The 21,138-nt window shown below is 33.4% G+C and overlaps 2 protein-coding genes across 2 annotated transcripts in view; both read left to right on the plus strand.

The window, feature by feature from the left end:
• LOC131947121 (phospholipid-transporting ATPase ABCA3) overlaps positions 1-13,053 on the plus strand; it is a 28,750-nt gene extending 15,697 nt beyond the window's left edge. The window contains exons 19-29 of the mRNA XM_059308228.1: positions 328-477; positions 1,246-1,434; positions 3,051-3,336; positions 4,350-4,493; positions 6,071-6,176; positions 6,622-6,755; positions 7,430-7,656; positions 8,861-9,048; positions 10,521-10,691; positions 11,137-11,332; positions 12,797-13,053. Coding sequence (XP_059164211.1) covers positions 328-477; positions 1,246-1,434; positions 3,051-3,336; positions 4,350-4,493; positions 6,071-6,176; positions 6,622-6,755; positions 7,430-7,656; positions 8,861-9,048; positions 10,521-10,691; positions 11,137-11,332; positions 12,797-12,985 — 1,980 coding nt within the window. The 3' untranslated portion in view covers positions 12,986-13,053. The remainder of the gene's footprint in view (positions 1-327; positions 478-1,245; positions 1,435-3,050; positions 3,337-4,349; positions 4,494-6,070; positions 6,177-6,621; positions 6,756-7,429; positions 7,657-8,860; positions 9,049-10,520; positions 10,692-11,136; positions 11,333-12,796) is intronic.
• Positions 13,054-15,054: 2,001 nt separating this feature from the next.
• LOC131947134 (carboxylesterase NlhH-like) lies at positions 15,055-20,698 on the plus strand. The gene is made up of 8 exons (XM_059308243.1): positions 15,055-15,139; positions 16,294-16,454; positions 16,701-16,814; positions 17,205-17,325; positions 17,992-18,055; positions 18,475-18,596; positions 18,825-19,031; positions 20,031-20,698. The coding sequence occupies exons 2-8, from the start codon at positions 16,311-16,313 to the stop codon at positions 20,492-20,494; spliced, it is 1,236 nt and encodes a 411-aa protein (XP_059164226.1). The 5' UTR covers positions 15,055-15,139; positions 16,294-16,310; the 3' UTR covers positions 20,495-20,698.
• The last annotated feature ends 440 nt before the right edge of the window (positions 20,699-21,138 follow it).

Here is a 21,138-nt window from a genome sequence, read left to right on the forward strand (position 1 = left end):
CTTTTCAAACCTGACAGTCTATAGGGCAAGTGAAGTAGAGTTCACTTGTTTCTGTGACCTCGGCATATGAAGAGATACTGTGGTCAGCACTATGAGTTCGGTACCCATTAGAGTTGGGTGGACGCATGGACGGTCTACTAACTCGAACCCAGATTCGAACTCGAGACTTACGGGTTAGCAGTCCAGCTCTCTACCGCTAGACCACTCCGTTATTTGTTTGAATATATCTAGCCTTAATAAAATCGGAAGTCATATTGTACTCACTTCACAACTGTTATAAAATATTCAATTTTAGAACCAGTTTTTCAAACCTTCTGTCATCTGCAGAGCTTTGATGATTTCCTTAAAGGTTGGATCCGAACCAACGGTTTCTCTAGGTATAGGGAGGAGATAATGATGGGCTTTGAGATTAACGAACCACCAAGCCCCAGTATCGTTCACTATCAGGGTTTTTACGTCCACAGTGAACCTGTCGCTGTAAGATTGTTCATATATATATATATATATATATATATATATATATATATATATATATATATATATATATATATATATATATATATATATATATATATATATATATATATATATATATATATATATATATATATATATATATATATATATATATATATATATATATTCATTAATTCATTAATTCATTAATTCATTAATTCATTAATTCATTAATTCATTAATTCATTAATTCATTAATTCATTAATTCATTAATTCATTAATTCATTAATTCATTAATTCATTAATTCATTAATTCATTAATTCATTAATTCATTAATTCATTAATTCATTCATGCATTCATTCATTCATTCATTTGTTTATTTGTATATTTGTTTATTTATTTTATATATATATATATATATATATATATATATATATATATATATATATATATATATATATATATATATATATATATATATATATATATATATATATATAAAAATTCATTAATTCATTAATTCATTAATTCATTCATTCATTTGTTTATTTGTATATTTGTTTATTTATTATATATATATATATATATATATATATATATATATATATATATATATATATATATATATATATATATTTATATATATATATATATATATTCGTTCATTATAATGACCAATATTTGTAGGAAACAAATCAAGTTTGTTTTATAAAGTTTAAAAATTTGAGTGCATGTAAAAGTTTATTATTATACATGTTTTGTGCATTTGTTTTATGTCTATCTCAGGTCGATGTTTTCCTCAACGCTCATATCCAAGCATTGCTGGGGTCTAATTATTCCCTCCAAAGCGGGGTATACCCGTATACAGAGTATGACCAAAATATCCTGTACCAAGGCTTTAGCCTATTGCTGATATTAGGAGCTTTATTCTCCTTACACACTGTCATTGTGGGCTGGCTCATCAGAGAAAGAATTGTAAGAATCTAGTGTATGATCTTGTTCTAGGTTGAAAGAATATATTTAGATGTGTTTGATTAAGGAAATTATTGTAAGAATCTAGTGTATGTTCTTGTTCTAGGTTAAAAGTATTCCATTTAGATGTGTTTGATTAAGGAAATTATTGTAAGAATCTAGTTTATGTTCTTGTTCTAGGTTAAAAGTATTCCATTTAGATGTGTTTGATTAAGGAAATTATTGTAAGAATCTAGTTTATGTTCTTGTTCTAGGTTAAAAGTATTCCATTTAGATGTGTTTGATTAAGGAAATTATTGTAAGAATCTAGTTTATGTTCTTGTTCTAGGTTAAAAGTATTCCATTTAGATGTGTTTGATTAAGAAAGAATTGTATGAATCTAGTATGATGTAGGTCACACTCAGGTCGTCAAATGTAGTTAAGGTTACCGCGGGGTAACAGCTATTCATCTAGGAGAGACAACTCTAAAACCAAATAATGCTGCCTTGAAATGTGTTCTTGGTGGGACAAAAGCTATGGAAGCAAATCCACAAACAAAAGCAGGCTGAAATCAGAGTCAATTGCCTATATGGCGCATAACAAACTGATACGTAATACTAAATTATGTTGTAGGGAACCCCCTTCCAAAATTAAAAAATTAAAAATTAAGAACGAAGAAGAAGAAGAAAACAAAGACCACCAACTAAATGGTTTCAACACACTATCCTTCGACAAACTGATAGCCAAACATTTAACCAACGACACCGTGGCTCGCTATACAACAAAGTAAAACTGAATGAGACAGGCGTTAGCGCGTGCTTTAGGAGCTTTCTGCTCGGCGATGCTGAATTCACCGCAAAGCTACATTGATAAGAGGACAAAGTGTATTATTGCACTAACATAAGCGCCATCAACACAAATTTAAGATTTAGCTTTTAGTTCATTTTAAAACGATGACATTAATTTGTTAATCTAACAAATTAGAGTAAAAAAGTTAATAAAGAACAAACACCTTTAGAATCTCTTTTTTAATGGAAATGTTATAGGGCTCACAATATACCCCACATACAGTATCCAGTTATTTCATCATCATCATCATCGTCATCATCAACATCATCATTATCATCATCACCATTATCATCATCATCATAACCATCATCATAACGATCGACATCACCATAATCATCACCATCATTATCACCATAATCATCATCATCATAACCATCATCATTACCATAATCATCACCATCATCATCACATATCACTATCATGATCATCACCATAATCATCATCATCATCAACATAATCATCACCATCATTATCACCATAATTATCACCATCATCATCACCATCAGTATCATCATCACCATAATCATCATCATAATGTCACCATCATCATCACCATCATCATAATGTCACCATCAGCATCACCATCATTATCATCACCATAATCATCATTATCATAATGGCACCATCATCATCACCATAAACATTATCATCACCATAATCATCTTCATCATCATCATCACCATCACTTCTGTGAACCCCTTCTAGAGCAGTTATTTATATAGATATAATTAACTGTATTATGCCAGTTATTAGCAATATATTTCTACATTTTAAAAATGTTCTATTTCCAGAGCGGGGCCAGACAGCTTGAAACAATAACAGGAGTTCCAATTTGGGTTTCATGGCTAGCAAATTACCTATTTGATATGTGCCTTCAATTGGTGATTGCGGCAATTTTCTGGATTGCTATTCTCTGTCAGAAGTCGACGCAAGAACTAATCGTTCATCTTCCAATGATTATTTGGACTCAGCTGCTGTTTATGCTAGATGTTCTTCCATATTGCTATTTGTTCCAGATGTATTTTAAAAGATCCTCCAATGCTGTGTTTAGCCTAATGGCGTTTCAACTGATCGTTCGTAAGTATTAGTTTTTGTTTTAAAGTCGTTGTTAACCGAGAAAAAAATGAACAATTTTGCGATTTTTTAAAAACATGTAGGCTTATTTATACTGATTAACCGGAACGGAGGGGATGAGCGGTAGAGAGCTAGACTGCTAAGTCTCGAGTTCGAATCCGGGTTCAAGTCAGTTCACCGTTCCTGAATCCACCCAGCTCTGATGGGTACCTAACTCACGTTAGGGAAAGTAAAGGCGGCTGGGCATTGTGCTGATCACACTATCCCTTCATATGCCGAGATCACAGAAACAGGTGAACTCTACTTCACTTGCCCCATAGACCGTCAGATTTGGAAGGGGAACTTTATACTGATAAAATATGCTCCCAGTTTAACCTAAAGTTAAACATAAAGTTAAATGCCGTTAAATAAATATACAATCTTTGTGTATATTTTTGACATCACTTACCAACAAACCCAAGTTCTTTCAGGTTTCAACTTCTCTCTCACAATACGATACTGCCTGCAACAGTTCGATACACTGCGATACTATAAAAAACGAGCCGACCCGCGGCGTATCATACGCCGCTATTTAGTTGTTTTATTTTCTACTTTTCAGTAATTCATAATTTGTGAAATTAACAGTACCACTGCTGTCACTGAAAATATTTGCTTTAAAACACTATCAGTATGTTGTTAAGGACGATAACCCCCCCCCTCCTTTCCCCCAATCCCTAACCCCCCCCCCCCCCCCCCCCGTGAAAGCAGCCTCCTCTTAGCTACCTCCCCTAAGTTTAAAATCGTTTCAAACTAAATTATCTGCCCCTAATAGCCGTCACTAAGCCCGACTCTAAGATTGTAAACATTTAGCGTGAACCACAGCTCACCAGACTTCCTAGAGAGGAAGAGAGAGGACTGCAAGGCGCGCTTACAGCTTGTTTTCTAACGTCTCCAAGAAGAGAATTATTTATATAGATTCTAACATTCATATTTATATTGAAACCTTATTAATTTCAATCACATACTTTTATCGCCAGAAACGCTATATGTTAAGATGACCAGCTTGAATGAGAATAAACCCATTTCTTCTTTTGTCAACTTTGCGCTACATGTTTTGATGATCAGCTCTCCGTATACCAAATATTTGGATATTGTCTCGTTACTAGAACCTACACACCAAGGTTAGTCAGGAATCTAACACATATCTAACACAAATATTGTACACTTTACTTCTTTGTAGATTGTTATACTGGTTAGTCTTCACAATTATTATACAAGGGGTCATCCATAAATGACGTCACACTCGTATGGGGGACAGGGTCCGTAATTTTGTGGTGGTGTGTGATGAGGGAAAGGGGAGAGGGGGGGGTACAAAAAAAGCAATGTTTGAAAACGAGTTTTAGCCGTTATTTCGCATTTTAGAAAAACTGTTTTAATAAATTATAATAGGAATGGATTGAAATACTATATGTTGACACAGTTCAGACAAGATTTTGGAATAATACCTATGTTTTAAGAAAAACTGTGTGTGTGGGGGGTGGCTTTTTGTGACGATGTGTGACGGAGGGAAGGGGGTTATGTAAAAATGGTAAAAAAAGCGTGACGTCATTTATGGATGACCCCCAAGATCATTTTTTTTTTATTTGATAAGACGGCGTGGACGGATAGTAGAATCCACGACAGCTGACTCGAAATTCTCGGGCGGACGTACAAGAGATAATCAACCTCGGATAGGTACCTGACTCGGGTTAGGGAAAGTAAAGACGACTCGGCTTGGACTATCTACACTTTCACAACATATGCCGAGGTCACCGAAACAGGTGAACTCTACCTCATCTACCCCATTGACTACCAGGCTCGAACGGGGAAGAGGCGTAGCGACCCTTCCCGGCGCCCGGGGACAAACTTTCGTTTTGCACCCCCCCCCCCTCAATATTTTTGCACCCCCCCCCTCAAGCTTTCGATTTGCACCCCCCCCCTCTCAAGATTTCGATTTGCAATCGATTTGAACCCCTCTCTCAAATATTCTATTTCCACCCCCCTCCCCTCAAGCTTTCAATTTATTTTTCCAACCCATTTTGGCGCCCCCTAAGGTCGGCGCCCGGGGACATATGCCCCCCCCCCGCCCTCGCTACGCCTCTGGAACGGGGGTAGTAGCTTTTGTTAAGTTTTTATCGCATTTCCAGTAACATCTATTCTACAGAAAACTATGTCTAAATGACGCTACAGAAAGTAGATTTGGTCTGTCTAAACACACACAAAGATATTTACATGCTAAGCTTGTATGAGGCTAGATATTTGAAGAGTTTCTTCCAGGCATCTCTTCGCTCCCCCGAAGAAAGTCTACCGCCCCCCGCCCCCGAAAGTGATGGCTTTTATATAGTAAACATACACTTTTACTAGTGTCCGCCCCCCGAAAAATGTTGACCGCCCCCCCCCCCCCGAAAATTTCAAGTGCCCCCCCGCCCCCGCCCGGAGAAAAAAGTCTGGAAGAAACACTGGTTGAAGTATACATATAAGTCATGAATGGATATAGATGTTCTACACGTAAGAATATTGAAATTATTCATACAAGGGTGGGCCTTTATTAAATTTGTAGAAGTGGCAATGTTAATCTTATTGATGCGAGCATTTTGTCTTTAAAAAGTTAAGATATTATTCTTTTTATAAGTATAAAAGTTCGTCCATCAAATCTTGTAGAAGTATAAATGTTAATCTAGACGAGAGCGGATTAGAAAATACGTATTTCATTCTACAGAGTCGTTTAAAGTGGCCAAGGAAATAGCATTATACATTTCTCTACATGCATTGGGTACTTGGAGTTTACTTCTAGCAATCGAATATTTTAACGTAAAAGAGATAAGGTATTTACATTTTTTAAATAAATTATAAAAATTATATAGCACCTTTAATCCTTTTAAAGACTAATAAAATTTTGGGTTAAAAGTTTAATACCACAGCTTAACTCTGTTTAGAAACTTTTATAACTTTATATTTAGTTAAAATTTTACCGCTTCTTAAATCTGTATAAAAACTATTAAAGCCTTAGATAGGATTAACACATTTTTTTCTCATATACATATCATTGGTATCAACTTATTTTTCCAACTATTAGAAACAGCAAACGTGTGCAATAGCCAGAACCAATCTAACCCAAGACAGAATTTTGTATCACTGCAATACACCATTTACACACAATAATACAATGAAACCAAACTGAAACGCCTTAACCTCCCCCCCCCCCCTCCCTTCCCCATATAAGCAAATAGTGCACCTTTCCTGTCTTACAAAGTGAATTATTTCTCCAAGTTTTCAATCACTAAATGACTGTCGGAGAAGTGAATTCTTGCCCGTCGAAAAAGTAACAGCTGAATCTGATGACGATGTTAGCAATGAACAAAATCGAATTTTAAACACAGATTTAAAACAGTTGTTTCTGACAGGTAGGTTGATAGACAAAACCAAATTTTAAACACGGATTTAAAACAGTTATTTCAGACATGTAGGTTGAAAAAGAATTTTAAACACGGATTTAAAACAGTTATTTCAGACATGTAGGTTGAAAAAGAATTTTAAACACGGATTTAAAACAGTTATTTCAGACAGGTAGGTTGAAAAAGAATTTTAAACACGGATTTAAAACAGTTATTTCAGACAGGTAGGTTGAAAAAGAATTTTAAACACGGATTTAATTAAAACAGTTGTTTTTGACAGATAAGTTGGGGTAGTAGGGAAAAAAAATCCAAGTAAAACAATTGAAAATTGCATAGTATCTATATTCTATAATTTGAACGACGTGTCAATCGAATGATTATAAAATTAGATTGCCATCTTGAATAAGGTTACATTGTGTGGTTCTTTTTAAGGTTAAGCCTGTAGGACTTTTGGGGACACCTTTTTAATAAACGTAAAAGTAGGACATTTAAGGACACCTTTCTAATAAACGTAAAATGTGCATTCTATATAACTATTCATATTCAAGTAGTTATAATAACATATTCAAATATATTCAAATTTCCAATTTATAGATGTTGATTTAATACTAAGTAAGCAGTAAGTTACTAGAATTCTCATTGCAACGAATTACAACATTTATAATTTTTTAAACTCATTATAGATGCCTTGATTCTGGTAAAAGTCTGCAAACATTACTACAAATTTTCAAAAGCGTTGACAGCCGTTGACAACACTTGCCTTGGGATCCCAAAAAATGAATGTTTTGGACTACTTGGACAAAATGGCGCAGGGAAAACAACAACATTCAAAATACTGACGGGGGAATGTGAAAGTACATCAGGCGATGTTTACTTCAATGGTCTCAGTCTTGATACTAACTTATCTAAAGTAGGTAGTGAATACATTTCTATAGTCTCAATTCTAACTTGTATAAAGTAGGTAGTAAATACATTTCTATTGTCTCAATTCTAACTTGACTAAAGAAGGTAGTAAATACATTTCTATTGTCTCAATTCTAACTTGTCTAAAGTAGGTAGTAAATACCTTTCTATTGCCTCAATTCTAACTTGTCTAAAGTTGGTAGTAAATACATTTCTATTGTCTCAATTCTAACTTGTCTAAAGTAGGTAGTGAATACATTTCTGTAGTTTCAATTGTAACTTAGTTAGTCCTAAAGTAGGTAGTAAATCAGGTGCGGAACTACCGCAACGCCAGACCCCCGCAAATGTATGTGTGTGTGTCTATCAGTTGATTTGTCTTTATGTATTGCTGCATTACTACACTCTTCTTGAAACTGCGAAGTCGTTAGGAAAATTCCTGGGAAGGTTTCTGCAATTTAGAAATAAACCGGGAGTGATCTCCCCTAAACTTTCTCGAATATTCGTATATAACTTGAAATATAGGCATGATTTTTAATTACTTAAACTTTTAAAAATAGAATAGAATCTCATAGAAAAAAGAATTGCTCACCAAGCGAAAGCCAAAACAAAATGTGCATAATAGTGTGATATATTATTAGTACTTTATAAATTTACATGAGTTTTTTGAGAAATCGAAAATAGCGTAAATTAGTACTTCCAGTCAACGGAAATTACTCAAAATTTTACAGAAGGTAGAGAATGAGTTCTTTTACTTACACGTGAAATTTCATTTATCTATCTGAAATAGTACTCAAGTTATAGGCTTTTGAAAAATTCAAAGTAGAAAAAGTACCACTTCCGGTTATCGGAAATCGCTCAAAAGTCGATCGGGATCTATGATTTTGATAAAATACTTATATATTAAATTTCATCAACCTAGCTGTAACGGTACTCAAGTTATCGTGTTTACACACAGACAGACAGACACACAGACATACGGACAAGATTGCAAAATTATGATTTTCCGTATCAGTGAGGTGTAAAACGTCGAGATTTGTAAAAATCTCGATTTTTTTTTTTTTGCACGATTACAATACTTTCTCTATACGAGAAAGTAAAAAGTATATTTCCGAACAAGCGCTGTTTGGCGCCCTGAGTTCTCCAGCGGCTGGGATCCGTTGATTGAGCATAATCAATAAAAATGGGCGACAACTCATGTTCTCTTACTTTAGATCCATCAAATGATGGGTTACTGCCCGCAGGACGATTATCTACACGACGACCTCACGGGCAGGGAGTCGCTTTACCTGTTTGGTCGTCTGCGGGGAGTTCCAGAGAAAAGTCTTCCAGGTGTCACGGATTATCTGATTAGTGCTGTTTTACTGGACCTGCATGCCGATAAAGAGACGAAAAAATACAGGTATTATGGCAGACTTACTAAATATATGTAAGCCCTGCTAGGGGGGGGGATCACTAAAATCTATCTACCCTTCCCTAGGCTTATCTATATAACTGTCCGGGTCAGTGCAACCGTGGTGAAACCCACGGTGGTTAAATCTTATCCTTAATCTAAATTAAAAAAACTACTAAAAATAAAACAAAAACTTTAACAATATAATAAAATTTATTTAACAAAAATATGGAACCAAAACTTACATAAAAAAAACTAGAATCTAGATCTAGACAAAACAACACACTCAAGACATACAAAACAGAACTCAAAGAAACAAAACACCCAATTTCGGACCACCGTCCTAGAAAGAGGAAAAATAGACAAATCAATTTAAAATGTAAAAAAAAAGTTATACACAAGGCACTAATTGTCAGCCTAAACAAGAGGCTCTCATAAATGAAAGTAAAATCTACAATCATCCATGACTAAACCCAGGCCATCATATAACCACGTGGTCTGGATACAACAAACATTGAGACTTCTCAAAGTCGAAGTAACTAAATAGATCTAGTACGTAGTCACTTTGTATACAAAATAAGCAAACTATTAAAAGGAAAACATAATAAAATATAACAATAGCTCTATGTTACCATACGCTACATAAATGTGACAAGAAACTCTTCAACACACAGGCCTCAACATTCCCGCAGAATTTCCCTCCCTATCCACACACCATATTCACGAACTATAAAACCAATACTACGCACAAGGAAATAGTCCCTAATACAACAATAACTTACATTCGGGATATAAAGCAAAGTGGAGCCACATTCCAAAACAAAGTTTACATAAATAATAACATCAAAATATAAACAAGACACAATAACCAGGCTATAAATCATTTTAAAATCAAAATCATATCAGCGCCATAATAGCAGATTACTTGACTAAAAACCACAACAATCCTCAAAGGAACACAAAAATTGACATTCACCTTTTTGTAATAAAATAATTAAATAACTCCCCAGCCCCTTACATATACATGTGCTTCGGTTAACTAACTCCCAAATATACATTTGGTTCGGTAACGTAAATCCTGGAGCACAAGTATACGAAAAAAAAAAACCTTTTTTCAGTTACCATTAATTTTGATTGTTTGTTTTCATTTTCTACTAGAAACCCCACATATAACGAGTGTACGAGCAGTACATGATATAACGTAATCTTGTGGTCCAACGTGATCTTGTGGTCCAACGTGATTTTGTGGTCCAGTATGATCTTGTGGTCTAACGTGTCTAACGTGATGTTGTGGTCTAACGTGAAACTGTGGTCCAGCGTGATTTTGTGGTCCAGCGTGATTTTGTGGTCCAATCTTATCCTGTGGCCCAACGCGATCATGTGGCCTAGAAACTCGCGAACCCGCGGGTCTCTCGAGTGCTACCTGCTCTAGAGATCGCGAGTTATCAAAACAAGAAAACCATTTTGTGTATCTTCCACAGCCTGGGCAGCAAACGCAAACTTTCCACAGCACTGGCCGTGATTGGCGACCCCCAGTTTGTCATGCTGGATGAACCAACATCTGGCATGGATGCTATGGCCAAGAGAGCCATATGGGACTTGCTCCAAAACGTCAGATCTCTTGGCTCCACCCTCGTCTTGACGTCACACAGGTTTGCCTTAATCTTAGCTCTTAAGGACGGGGTTCACTCCAACACAATAAAGTAATACGTGTCAAATTGTTATACACCACATAGGCCGTTGATTCCAATTTTAGCCTGCTTTTCTTTTAGTAATTTGATTTTGAGTTGTCTCTCCTAGGAGAGCTGCTGTCTAGCCTCATCTGTAGAGGGCTCGAACTCGAGACTTTTCGGTTTAGCAACCATGAGCTTTACCGACTCTACTACTACTCTAAATAAACAACACCTATATCCAGACTATATCCATCATGTTCCATTACTTCCCTATATCCAGACTATATCCATCATGTTCCTTTACTTCCCTATATCCAGGCTATATCCATCATGTTCCATTACTTCCCTCTATCCAGCATATATCCATCATGCTCCATTACTCCCCTATATCCAGACTATATCCACGTTGTTCTGTAATCTCCAGCATGGAAGAGTGTGAACTCCTATGTACAAGACTGACCATTATGGTGGGCGGGAAGCTCATGTGTCTAGGCAGTCCCCAACACCTGAAGACAAAGTACGCCCAGGGTTATACAATAACCGTACACTTGAAGCCTGACTCGGGGGTACCCATACAAGGAATCATAGACAACCTGTTAAAGATATTCAGCGGGGCTCAGGTGAGTTTATTGTTGAACAAATAGTTCAGTTACATTCAGTGGAATGGAGTGGTCGAATGGTAGAGAGTCCGGCTGCCGATGGTATCAAGTTAGGATCCTGGTCCAGCACTCCGGATTGTAATAAGTCCCTGGGTCCACCCAGCTCTAATGGGTACCTGACTCACATTGGGGTAAGCAAAAGGCGGCTGGACATACTTCTGACCAATGTTCCCTCGAAGAGTGAAAAGTTAGTGTGCAACGTGTATTTGTTGTTCGCGCTGTTCTAAAAATCTTATACAAGGTTATATTTATTTTACAAAATCAATGCGCAGCAGCTAAAAAACTACTGCACGGCCGCGCAGTTTAATGGGAACACCAACCCTTCAAATGCCGAGTTCAGACAACATGAACTCTATCGCGCAGTGAATTATTAGATCTAAAAAAAGGGGATTTACGTTTTACTTTTACTATTATAATTAACTTTTTACACATTTCTTGTTTTACTTTTATACATTGTATCTCTATAAATATTATATGAAAGCATTATAGAACTTTATTAAATTGAGGTGTATTTGATTAAAAAAATATTCATATTATAACATGTATAAAATATGGTGTCTAGATATAATTTTCATACGAGCTGCAAAGTGAGATTAAAATTACTAAATTAAAACAACTTGAAATAGATGAATATCCAGAAACTGAATCTGTATCCATTTTAAATTAACATTGATAATTCAGATCTTTGAACAGACGAACATTTAGCTTCACTTCAGTGGTTATGTTTAAATTAATTGTTTATAGTAATTGTTTAAATTAATTATTTAAATTAGTTGTTTAAATTAGTTGTTTAAAGTAATTATTTAAAGTAATTGTTTAAATTAGTTGTTTAAAGTAATTGTTTTAAGTAATTGTTTAAAATAGTTGTTTAAAGTAATTGTTTTAATTAATTGTTTAAATTAGTTGTTTAAAGTAATTGTTTAAATTAGTTGTTTTAAGTAATTATTTAAAGTAATTGTTTAAATTAATAAATTAATTGTTGAAATTAATAAATTTTTTAAATAAATTAAGTGTTTAAATTAATTGTTTGAATTAATTGTTTAAATCAATTGTTTAAATCAATTGTTTAAATCAATTGTCTTAAGTCAATTGTTTAAATTAATTGTTTAAATACATTAATTGTTTAAATAAAATGTTTAAAGTAATTGTTTAAATAAATTAAATGTTTGAATTAATTGGTTAAATTTATCGTTTAAATTAAATGTTTAAATTAATAGTTAAAATTAATTATTAAAATTTATTGTTTAAATAAACTAATTGTTTGAATTAATTGTTTAAACTAATCGTTTAAATTAAATTAAATGTTTAAATTAATTACTAAAATTAATTATTTGAATTAATTAATTGTTTGAATTAATTGTTTAAATTAATCGTTTAAATCAAATGTTTAAATTAATTGCTTAAAAAAATTAAATGTTTCCCCAGGTCTTTGGACAGATGGACACCTACCTTCACCTTCAAATCCCAGCAGACAGCCTCCCCCTGTCGTCCATGTTTAAAATGATGGAGAAAGCCAAGAAAGACATGAACTTTGAGCACTACACCATACAGCAAACCTCGCTGGAACAAGTCTTTCTGATGTTCATGAACAAAAACAAAACAACTGGTTGTTGACCAATACATTGGCGTTTTCGCATTCGTGGGATAAAGCACAATACAGAAATAGTATATTAGGACGTCGTAAATTAAAAAAATGATACATTCCACTTAAATGAAAATAAAAGGGTATAGAAAATCAACATAATAGTTTTTACGTAATTCAGATTGATTATTACATTATTCTAACCCCACGGCACAGAAACAGTAAACATGTATTGCAGAGAGATGTTGTGGTCAGAGCCCGAAATGTGACCATATAATAAATATGTATATATATATATATATATATATATATATATATATATATATATATATATATATATATATATATATATATATATACATATATACATATATATATATATATACATATATATAAATATATACATATATATATATATATATATATATATATATATATATATATATATATATATATATATATATATATATATATATATATATATATAATATTCCACTGCCCTTTAGACTATTAGTTTCAAAAAGGTAACTTGACTTTCAGTTTTTTATTCATGTACTTACAATATTTGTTATTTTTAAGATTAAACATCTGTTGTGAACTAAAAAAATTGTGTTAATAATTTCTAACCTGAGTTCAATAGCTACATACATGCAATGGTGCGTGAATTATTAGGAATTAATGAATTGAGGACCATTTTTTGTGCTACACATTTGTGCTTTGCTATAAAAAGATGTATTGGTTATACAATGTCGTTACTTATTCTAAGTGTTGGCTGAACGTTATACGTTGTGAGTAAAGTTACAAAATTTCAAAAAGTGTATTTCTACGGTGCTAATCGCACCCCTTGACACTACTCATGCGACTGTCTACTGGTGACACCACAGTCCAGGTAAATTTGGTGACACCATCGTCTAGCTATACAGGTGACACCACTGACAAGCTAAATTTGGTGACACCATCGTCTAGCCATACAGGTCACACCACTAACCATGAATTATAGGCATATATATTTTAATGTTATACTTGTTTAAGAAAAATATTTTATTAAAAAAAAAAGGGAACTGGTCAAAACGCAATGTGCTTTACTACAAGTTGAACGATATTAGTGACAAAACAAAGAAATAACTAAATAACTAGAACCGACACATTTAAAATAACATAGGCTACCAATACCTATTATAAAAACCAAATTACTAGCCGTCCCGGACAGGCCCTGCACTGGCCTCTCTGAAAAACCTATAAACAAAAACAAACGAAAACAAATACAAACGCAAAGCATAAACTCAACAACAAACGCAAACCCAAACACAAAAAAAAAACGCAAACGCAATCAAAAAAGCAAACAAAAATACTAATAGAAATACAACCGCAGAGAGAGAGAGATAGAGAGACAGAGAAGTGCGCACATGGCCTTATATATATTAAGATTTTATATATACACTTTGAAAAGTGCTAGTTTTTAAATTCTTTACTTACTTCCCTTCCTGTAACTAGAGTCTCTGACATAGATTCTCTGTAGATTTGTTACGAACGTACTTATGACGTCCACAAAAATTTCGAGTTCACTTTTGAAATGATGTTTTTTTAAATTACAGTCTTGAAGTGTGACCTCATTTTAGGTGTTGGGAGCTGGTTTTTAATGAAGATTAGTAATGATCGACAGGAAGGGGAGGTAACAATCGTTAAATATCTAGACGTTACTTATTTTATAGATGACCCAAGTGTATGTGTAAATCCAGTGCTTTATTTATACGTTGCAATGTTGTTGTTTTAATTTTCATATGTGGACGTCCACATGGACCCGATCCCCCCCCCCCCCCCCAAGTCCACAGGCGCCCACAAATGTCGATTTGTGTCGACCCCCCCCCCCCCCCCCCACACACACACACACCGACTGGGCGTCACAAATTGATGACCCCTTATCTAATTATCAAGTACTTTATATCTAGGCCAAAAGACTTCTTTAGCTGTTGTTAAACTTATCCAGTGATGAGAGATCCATTACAAGTAGATCTGGTCCTATAATAAGAATAGATAGGCCTAACCTACACATATATATATATATACAGATACCTACCTCAGTGGCTATTATAATTATAGTATTATTCCTATCATTAGGCCCTAGCCTTAACCCGGCCCGATGCGTGATCTAGACAAGATCTAGCGAGGCGTCAACTTTTTGAAAGGTAGGCCTAGAACTATATCTACGGCTACACCGCTAAGTTTAATAAACTGTAAAGTAAAAACTGTATTAACGTAGTACCTTAATTATATACTATCGTTAGTTAAATATTTTAAACTAAAACCAGTATATAGGCTTATACTTTCTATAATAGGCATATAAGGTAGGCTACTATTAAAAATGCCTATATTTAATAATATTTATATAATTACACATTTAGACCTATATATTAAATAGGCATATAAATAAAAAAATAAAAAAAAATATATATATATATATAAAATTATCAGTGGCGTCACTAGGTCGGGTGTCACCCGGTGCGGCACACACCCCCCACCCCCAAAGAAACAAAGTATATATATATATATATATATATATATATATATATATATATATATATATATATATATATATATATATATGTGTGTGTGTGTGTGTGTGTGTATGTGAGAGAGAGAGTGTGTGTGTGTGTCGGCCTACATATACTGCTTTAATCACTGCAGACGTAATAGTAACGAAGCTTATCTTTAGTCTGTTAATTATACAGTTGGACGTAGCAATGCTTTCTCTATAGTTAGCACGTTTACGTCATGGTGTCATCCACATAAATTGTGTCACCCAGTGTGGTCCGCATCCCCCGTCCCACCCTCGCTACGTCTCTAATAGATTATATAGAGCTATATAGATTTAGTAGTAATAAAGTATCAGTAAAGTAGGGTAGACAGGATTTTTTTATGTAGTTTAACTGAACTAAAAAACTAGACTTTGTTTGGGTCCAATGCGAAGAGGAAATGTATCCATGTATTATGTTGACTGGGCTTGGTTCAAATGTATGAAAGAGAACACTTTTTGTGTAGTTGGTGTGCTGAGGTGTTATTGCAATTTATGGGAGGTAGGGGGGGGGGGTACCTGACTTACATTAGGGAAACAAAGGTGGTCGGCCGTAGCGCTAACAACGCTATACCCTTGAATGCCAAGGTTTTTGAAATAGATGAACTCTGCTTCATCTGCCTATGTCGTAGGCATGAACAAGAAAAGATGCTGACTAATTAAACCAATGTGTATCTTCTCTAATAAAAGATTAGGTATGGCCTCAATAGATTAAAAACAACTTAAAAACAACAAATCATCTTATTTATGTATTCTTATTTATCTCAGGTAAAGAAAACCCAACAATGCTGTTGAAAATAATTGTTTCCCTTTTTACTTTGCTGGTTGTTGCCATAGCAATAATTGGCTACACACCACTTCCTGAAGGTGTTCAAAATCCTTACAAAACTCAAGTGCTGATGGGTGTCTTCAAGATATTACATTTTGTTGTGAGTGTTTACTGTGCATGTTAATTGTTCTAGAACCGCATTCACATTACTACGTGTAGGTACTTTGGTGAGGAAAGTTAAAAACATTAAAAAATTCCTACAATTAGGGTGTTGGGAAATTATACCCCCTTTGTTGTTTACCTTCTAAATATAACTAGTAAAAGGTGAAGTTAGTATTACTTACAACAATTGAATAGTCTTGAAATATCCTTCTGACATTTGTATAAGTACATTTTATTTTTCCAGATGCATGTTAGAGAATATCTAGGCTATGATAGTTTATTGAACAGCATACAAAAGTTCCAGAGAGAGATAATATTAGAAGGGGAAACTTATTCATCTAAGTATGGAGATGTTGAAGTAAGTTCTACTAAAGATGCTGCTTTTTAGTAAGGCATTGTTTTATATTTGTCATAGAAATTAATTAATTGTATAAGCTAAGTTTCAAATTTAGTTGTTTTCCCTTCATTTTCCCCTCCATCAAATGTTGTCACCAAAAGAAAGATCACCACCACTGCCGTCCTCAATAATGTCACCCCACTTCACCAATGAACGTAATTATAAACATATATAACATATATATAATTATTAACATATATAAAAATAAGTGTGTAACATCATTTCTGGACATCCTTTTTGGATGTGATTTTTATGTTCATAGTTTAGATCAAGCTACATTGATGATACACTTTGCTTTCAACCTTTCCCAAAAAAATATTTTAGCAACCTATGGTTTAATTCCCATGTTAGGTGAAGAGAACTAAAATGGCAAACATTCCTGTGATAATTTACAAGCCACATTCATTGACAGACCAACTATCCCCTGCGTTAGTTTACTTTCATGGTGGAGGCTGGGTAATTGGCACAGCAGGTGAGAGAAGAATATTTAGGCCTTAATACTAATAGATTTTGAATATTAAAAAATTCGGTACAAATAATTTTCTAACCTTTTTAAATAACTTCAGAAGAAAAATTAATATATATTATACACATTTTTTAAAAAAAAATACTTTATTTAACAATTTCACTATGAGGTGTAAGATGCATACTACTTTATCTAAAATAAAGAAGTGTCTTAAAATCCTCGGGGGAAAAAAGTCAACAAATGTTAAGTGGAGTTTGATGGGGGAAAAATATTGGTAGTTTGGACAGATTTTGTCTTAAATCTCAGACTTACAGCTGCTTTGTAGTTTGTTCTTGGTTGGACAAAAGTTATAGAAGCAAATCCAAAAGGAAAAGCAAGTTAAAATACGAGTCAATGACTTATATGGCACATAAACAGTTGACACGTACTACTTAATGGTGTTGGAGGAAGTCCTGTACAAACATAATTTTCTACATTATTTTAAATGATCAGGAAGAATATTATGAAATGAAGGCCTAAATATCCCTAAATTGTTATACATTTTATACTAACTTCATATCATTGTTTTTCTTTATTCTTTACTTGGATAATAAATATTCTCATTTTTTTAGGTACTAAAATCAAATACATAGGCCTAAATCATGTCACATTAATTTATCTTTATGCTACCAGATGAAATGGATATTACGGCGTATGATTATGCAAAATCAACTAACATTAGTGTCATTAATGTTGAGTAAGTTGTTATTTATTATCATGAGATAAAGTATAATTAATGTATTATAAAGTTATTCTATATTGTGACTTACATTAAATCTTACTTTAAGAATACACTGATATTTGTTGTTGCTTTTTGTTTCATTGTTTTGCATAGTAATAACTCCTGTTTCTAATTTTATAATATTTTTTTTTAAATTTATGTTGGAGGTAATGTACTGTATCAGAAATGCAAAATACATAAGCCTTACTGTCAGCTGATTTTTTTTAAAAACACAAAAAAATATAATATATATGTGTAGGCTTACTATTCCCAATTTTCACTATGAAAACAACAACAAAAATAAGATAAATATTTGTATTTTATTAGGTTCAAGAAATGTAGTCACCATGGTTATTTTTATCCAATGTATTGAAGGTAAATTTATTTTGTTGCAGCTACAGACGTGCCCCTGATTTTCCTTTTCCGATTCCTGCCCAAGACTGTGTGGAAGTGACCAGATACATTCTAAAACATGGAGATCAGTTTGGAATAGATGTAAACAAAGTTGGAGTTGGTGGTGAATTTCTGTTTATTTGTTTTTTTTTTAGGTTATCTGCCCTTACTGTTATATCTAATTAAATCTTACTTGATTATAATTTAATGCAGAATAATTAAAACATAAGTTAGTACTAGCTTTAACTTTTATTATTTTTCTTATATTTTTTTAAAATTATTTTTCTTTATATTGTTTTTTATTCTAATACTTTAAAGCCAAAATTTTAATTTTGTTTTATTTTTTATCCAGGAGAAAGTGCAGGAGGAAATTTGGCTGCTGTTGTGTCCTTGGCCTTGTTGAACTCTGACCTTCCTTCACTGAAGTATCAAGTTCTCACATATCCTGTTGTCCAAGGCTTTAACCTGCATCTACCATCCTATGTAGACAACAACACCACTATGCCTATTTTAACTGCCAAAATGACTGGGGCATTGCTCTCACTTTATTTCGGCTTAGGTAGGATGGTTTTTCTTTCATTCAATTATTCTATATTATCTTAACAGAGTCATCATCATCATCATCATTCCTTTGTGGCACCTGGGGAGCAAAGGGCTGCAACTACACATTTCCAGCGGACTCGGTTTTGAGCTGCTCCCTTTATCTGTGCCAATGTGAGCCCAGCTATCTTGGCCTCTTCCTCTACCATTCTTTTCCATCTTTTCTTTGGCCAACCCACTTTCCTTTTTCCCTGGAGTTTCCAGGTTATAGCATGTTTTGCAATATTTTCTTTTTCTCTTCTCAACGTGTGTCCGATCCATCCCAATTTACGTGCCTTGAAATCTTTCTCTATTGGCTGTTGCTTTAAAATTTGCCACAGAGTTACAGAGTTTGTACATATATTTTTAAATACTTTTATTCAGCAGTGTAACATCTACTTCACTGAGCTAAAGGTTGTGCTAATGTTAGATTTAGTACAGTGGTGTAAGCAAGAACTTGTTTTGATGGAGGGGGGGGGGGAGGTTGGGGGATCAAGAGGGCACTGTTCACCCAAGCAAAGGGAAAAACACAAACAGATTCACACAAACACCTCTCAGTACATATGACACATTCATTTGTCAAAATTGTTACAGCAGTCAAGATATTCCTAGTTCTATAAAACAGAAGGCTATTGTAGGCTTGTTTATAAAAAAATATTTTTAGAATATTAACGCTTATTTTATACAGAAAATAAAACCTTAATATTGTAATACAATTGAAATTTTAAGAAATGTTTAAAATTGCTATGCTTATTTACTTATACTTATAGTTAGGTCAATTTTTTTTAAATACATTTTTTTTTAATTTTCATCAATTTGCTATACTTTTTTTTTAGCTTTTTTCTTTAGCTTTTTATCAATTTTTGGAAATTTTTAAAGAAAAATCTTATTGTATTTTTGAAAACTTTACATTGAGTAATAATATACAGATTTCAACATTACTTTCAATGATTATGTTCAAAAATTATTATTTTTACAGATAAACTTAACACAGACTACTATGCCAAAGTCATCTCAGAAAACAGACACATTTCCCCTGAGTTTAAGAAATCAAAATACTCCGAGTACGTCAATGTTAACTTATTACCCAAAGAGTTCAGAACCCCAAACAAGACAGCCCCTGTTGTCACAGAACCATATGACCCCCAAGTTGCAGCCAAAGTTGAACCAATCATTATCAATCCTCTCTTCTCTCCCCTGATGGCGCCAGACCTGTCTGGATTACCTCCCGCTTACATCCATGTTTGTGAGTTTGATGTACTACGTGATGATGGTCTGATGTATGCTCGAAGGTTGAAAGATGCTGGAGTTAGTGTGACCTTACATTTTGGTTATGGTGGTTACCATGGTGATACAATGTTTTCTGATTTCCTACGATCTCAAAGTGGAAGAGATGGTTTTAGAACAGCTTGTAATTTTATTACTGGCATTTTAAAACTCTAAGAAAATTATTAAAAATAGGCTTTTATATTTAACTGTGTATTCTTTATGAATAAAAATATAAACACACTTATTAATAAAATGTACAATACAGTCAACTTGCTACATGTAATGTTTTATTTATAGTTGTGTGTTAAGTGTTCAGTTGCATCACTAGTTCAGAGGTCATAGTGCAGAAACTCATGTCATACACCCCCCCCCCTGTAAGACTATAAAAATATAATCTGTAACAATAGGCTTTTATATTTTCAATTGTATGCTTTATGAATAAAAATATAAACACACTTATTAATAAAATTTAAAATAAAGTACAAAAAATAACTTATATATATATATATATATATATATATATATATATATATATATATAAAGCTTCATCTGTCCTTTAGAGTTTAGACCATCAATTTCAAAAGGGTAACTTGACTTTCAGTTTTTTATTCATGTACTTACACTATTTGTTATTTTTAAGATTAAACATCTGTTGTGAACTCTGTTAATGATTTCTTACCTGTGTTCAATAGCTACATACGTGCATGGTGCATGAGTTATTAGGAATTAATGCATTGTGGGCCATTTTTTGTGCTACATATTTGTGCTTTGATATAAAACAGATGTGTTGGTTATAAAATGCCGTTACATATTCTAAG

Source organism: Physella acuta, unplaced genomic scaffold, assembly GCF_028476545.2.
Source record: "Physella acuta isolate Inbredline_101_S28 unplaced genomic scaffold, ASM2847654v3 ptg000583l, whole genome shotgun sequence".
NCBI lineage: Eukaryota > Metazoa > Mollusca > Gastropoda > Physidae > Physella > Physella acuta.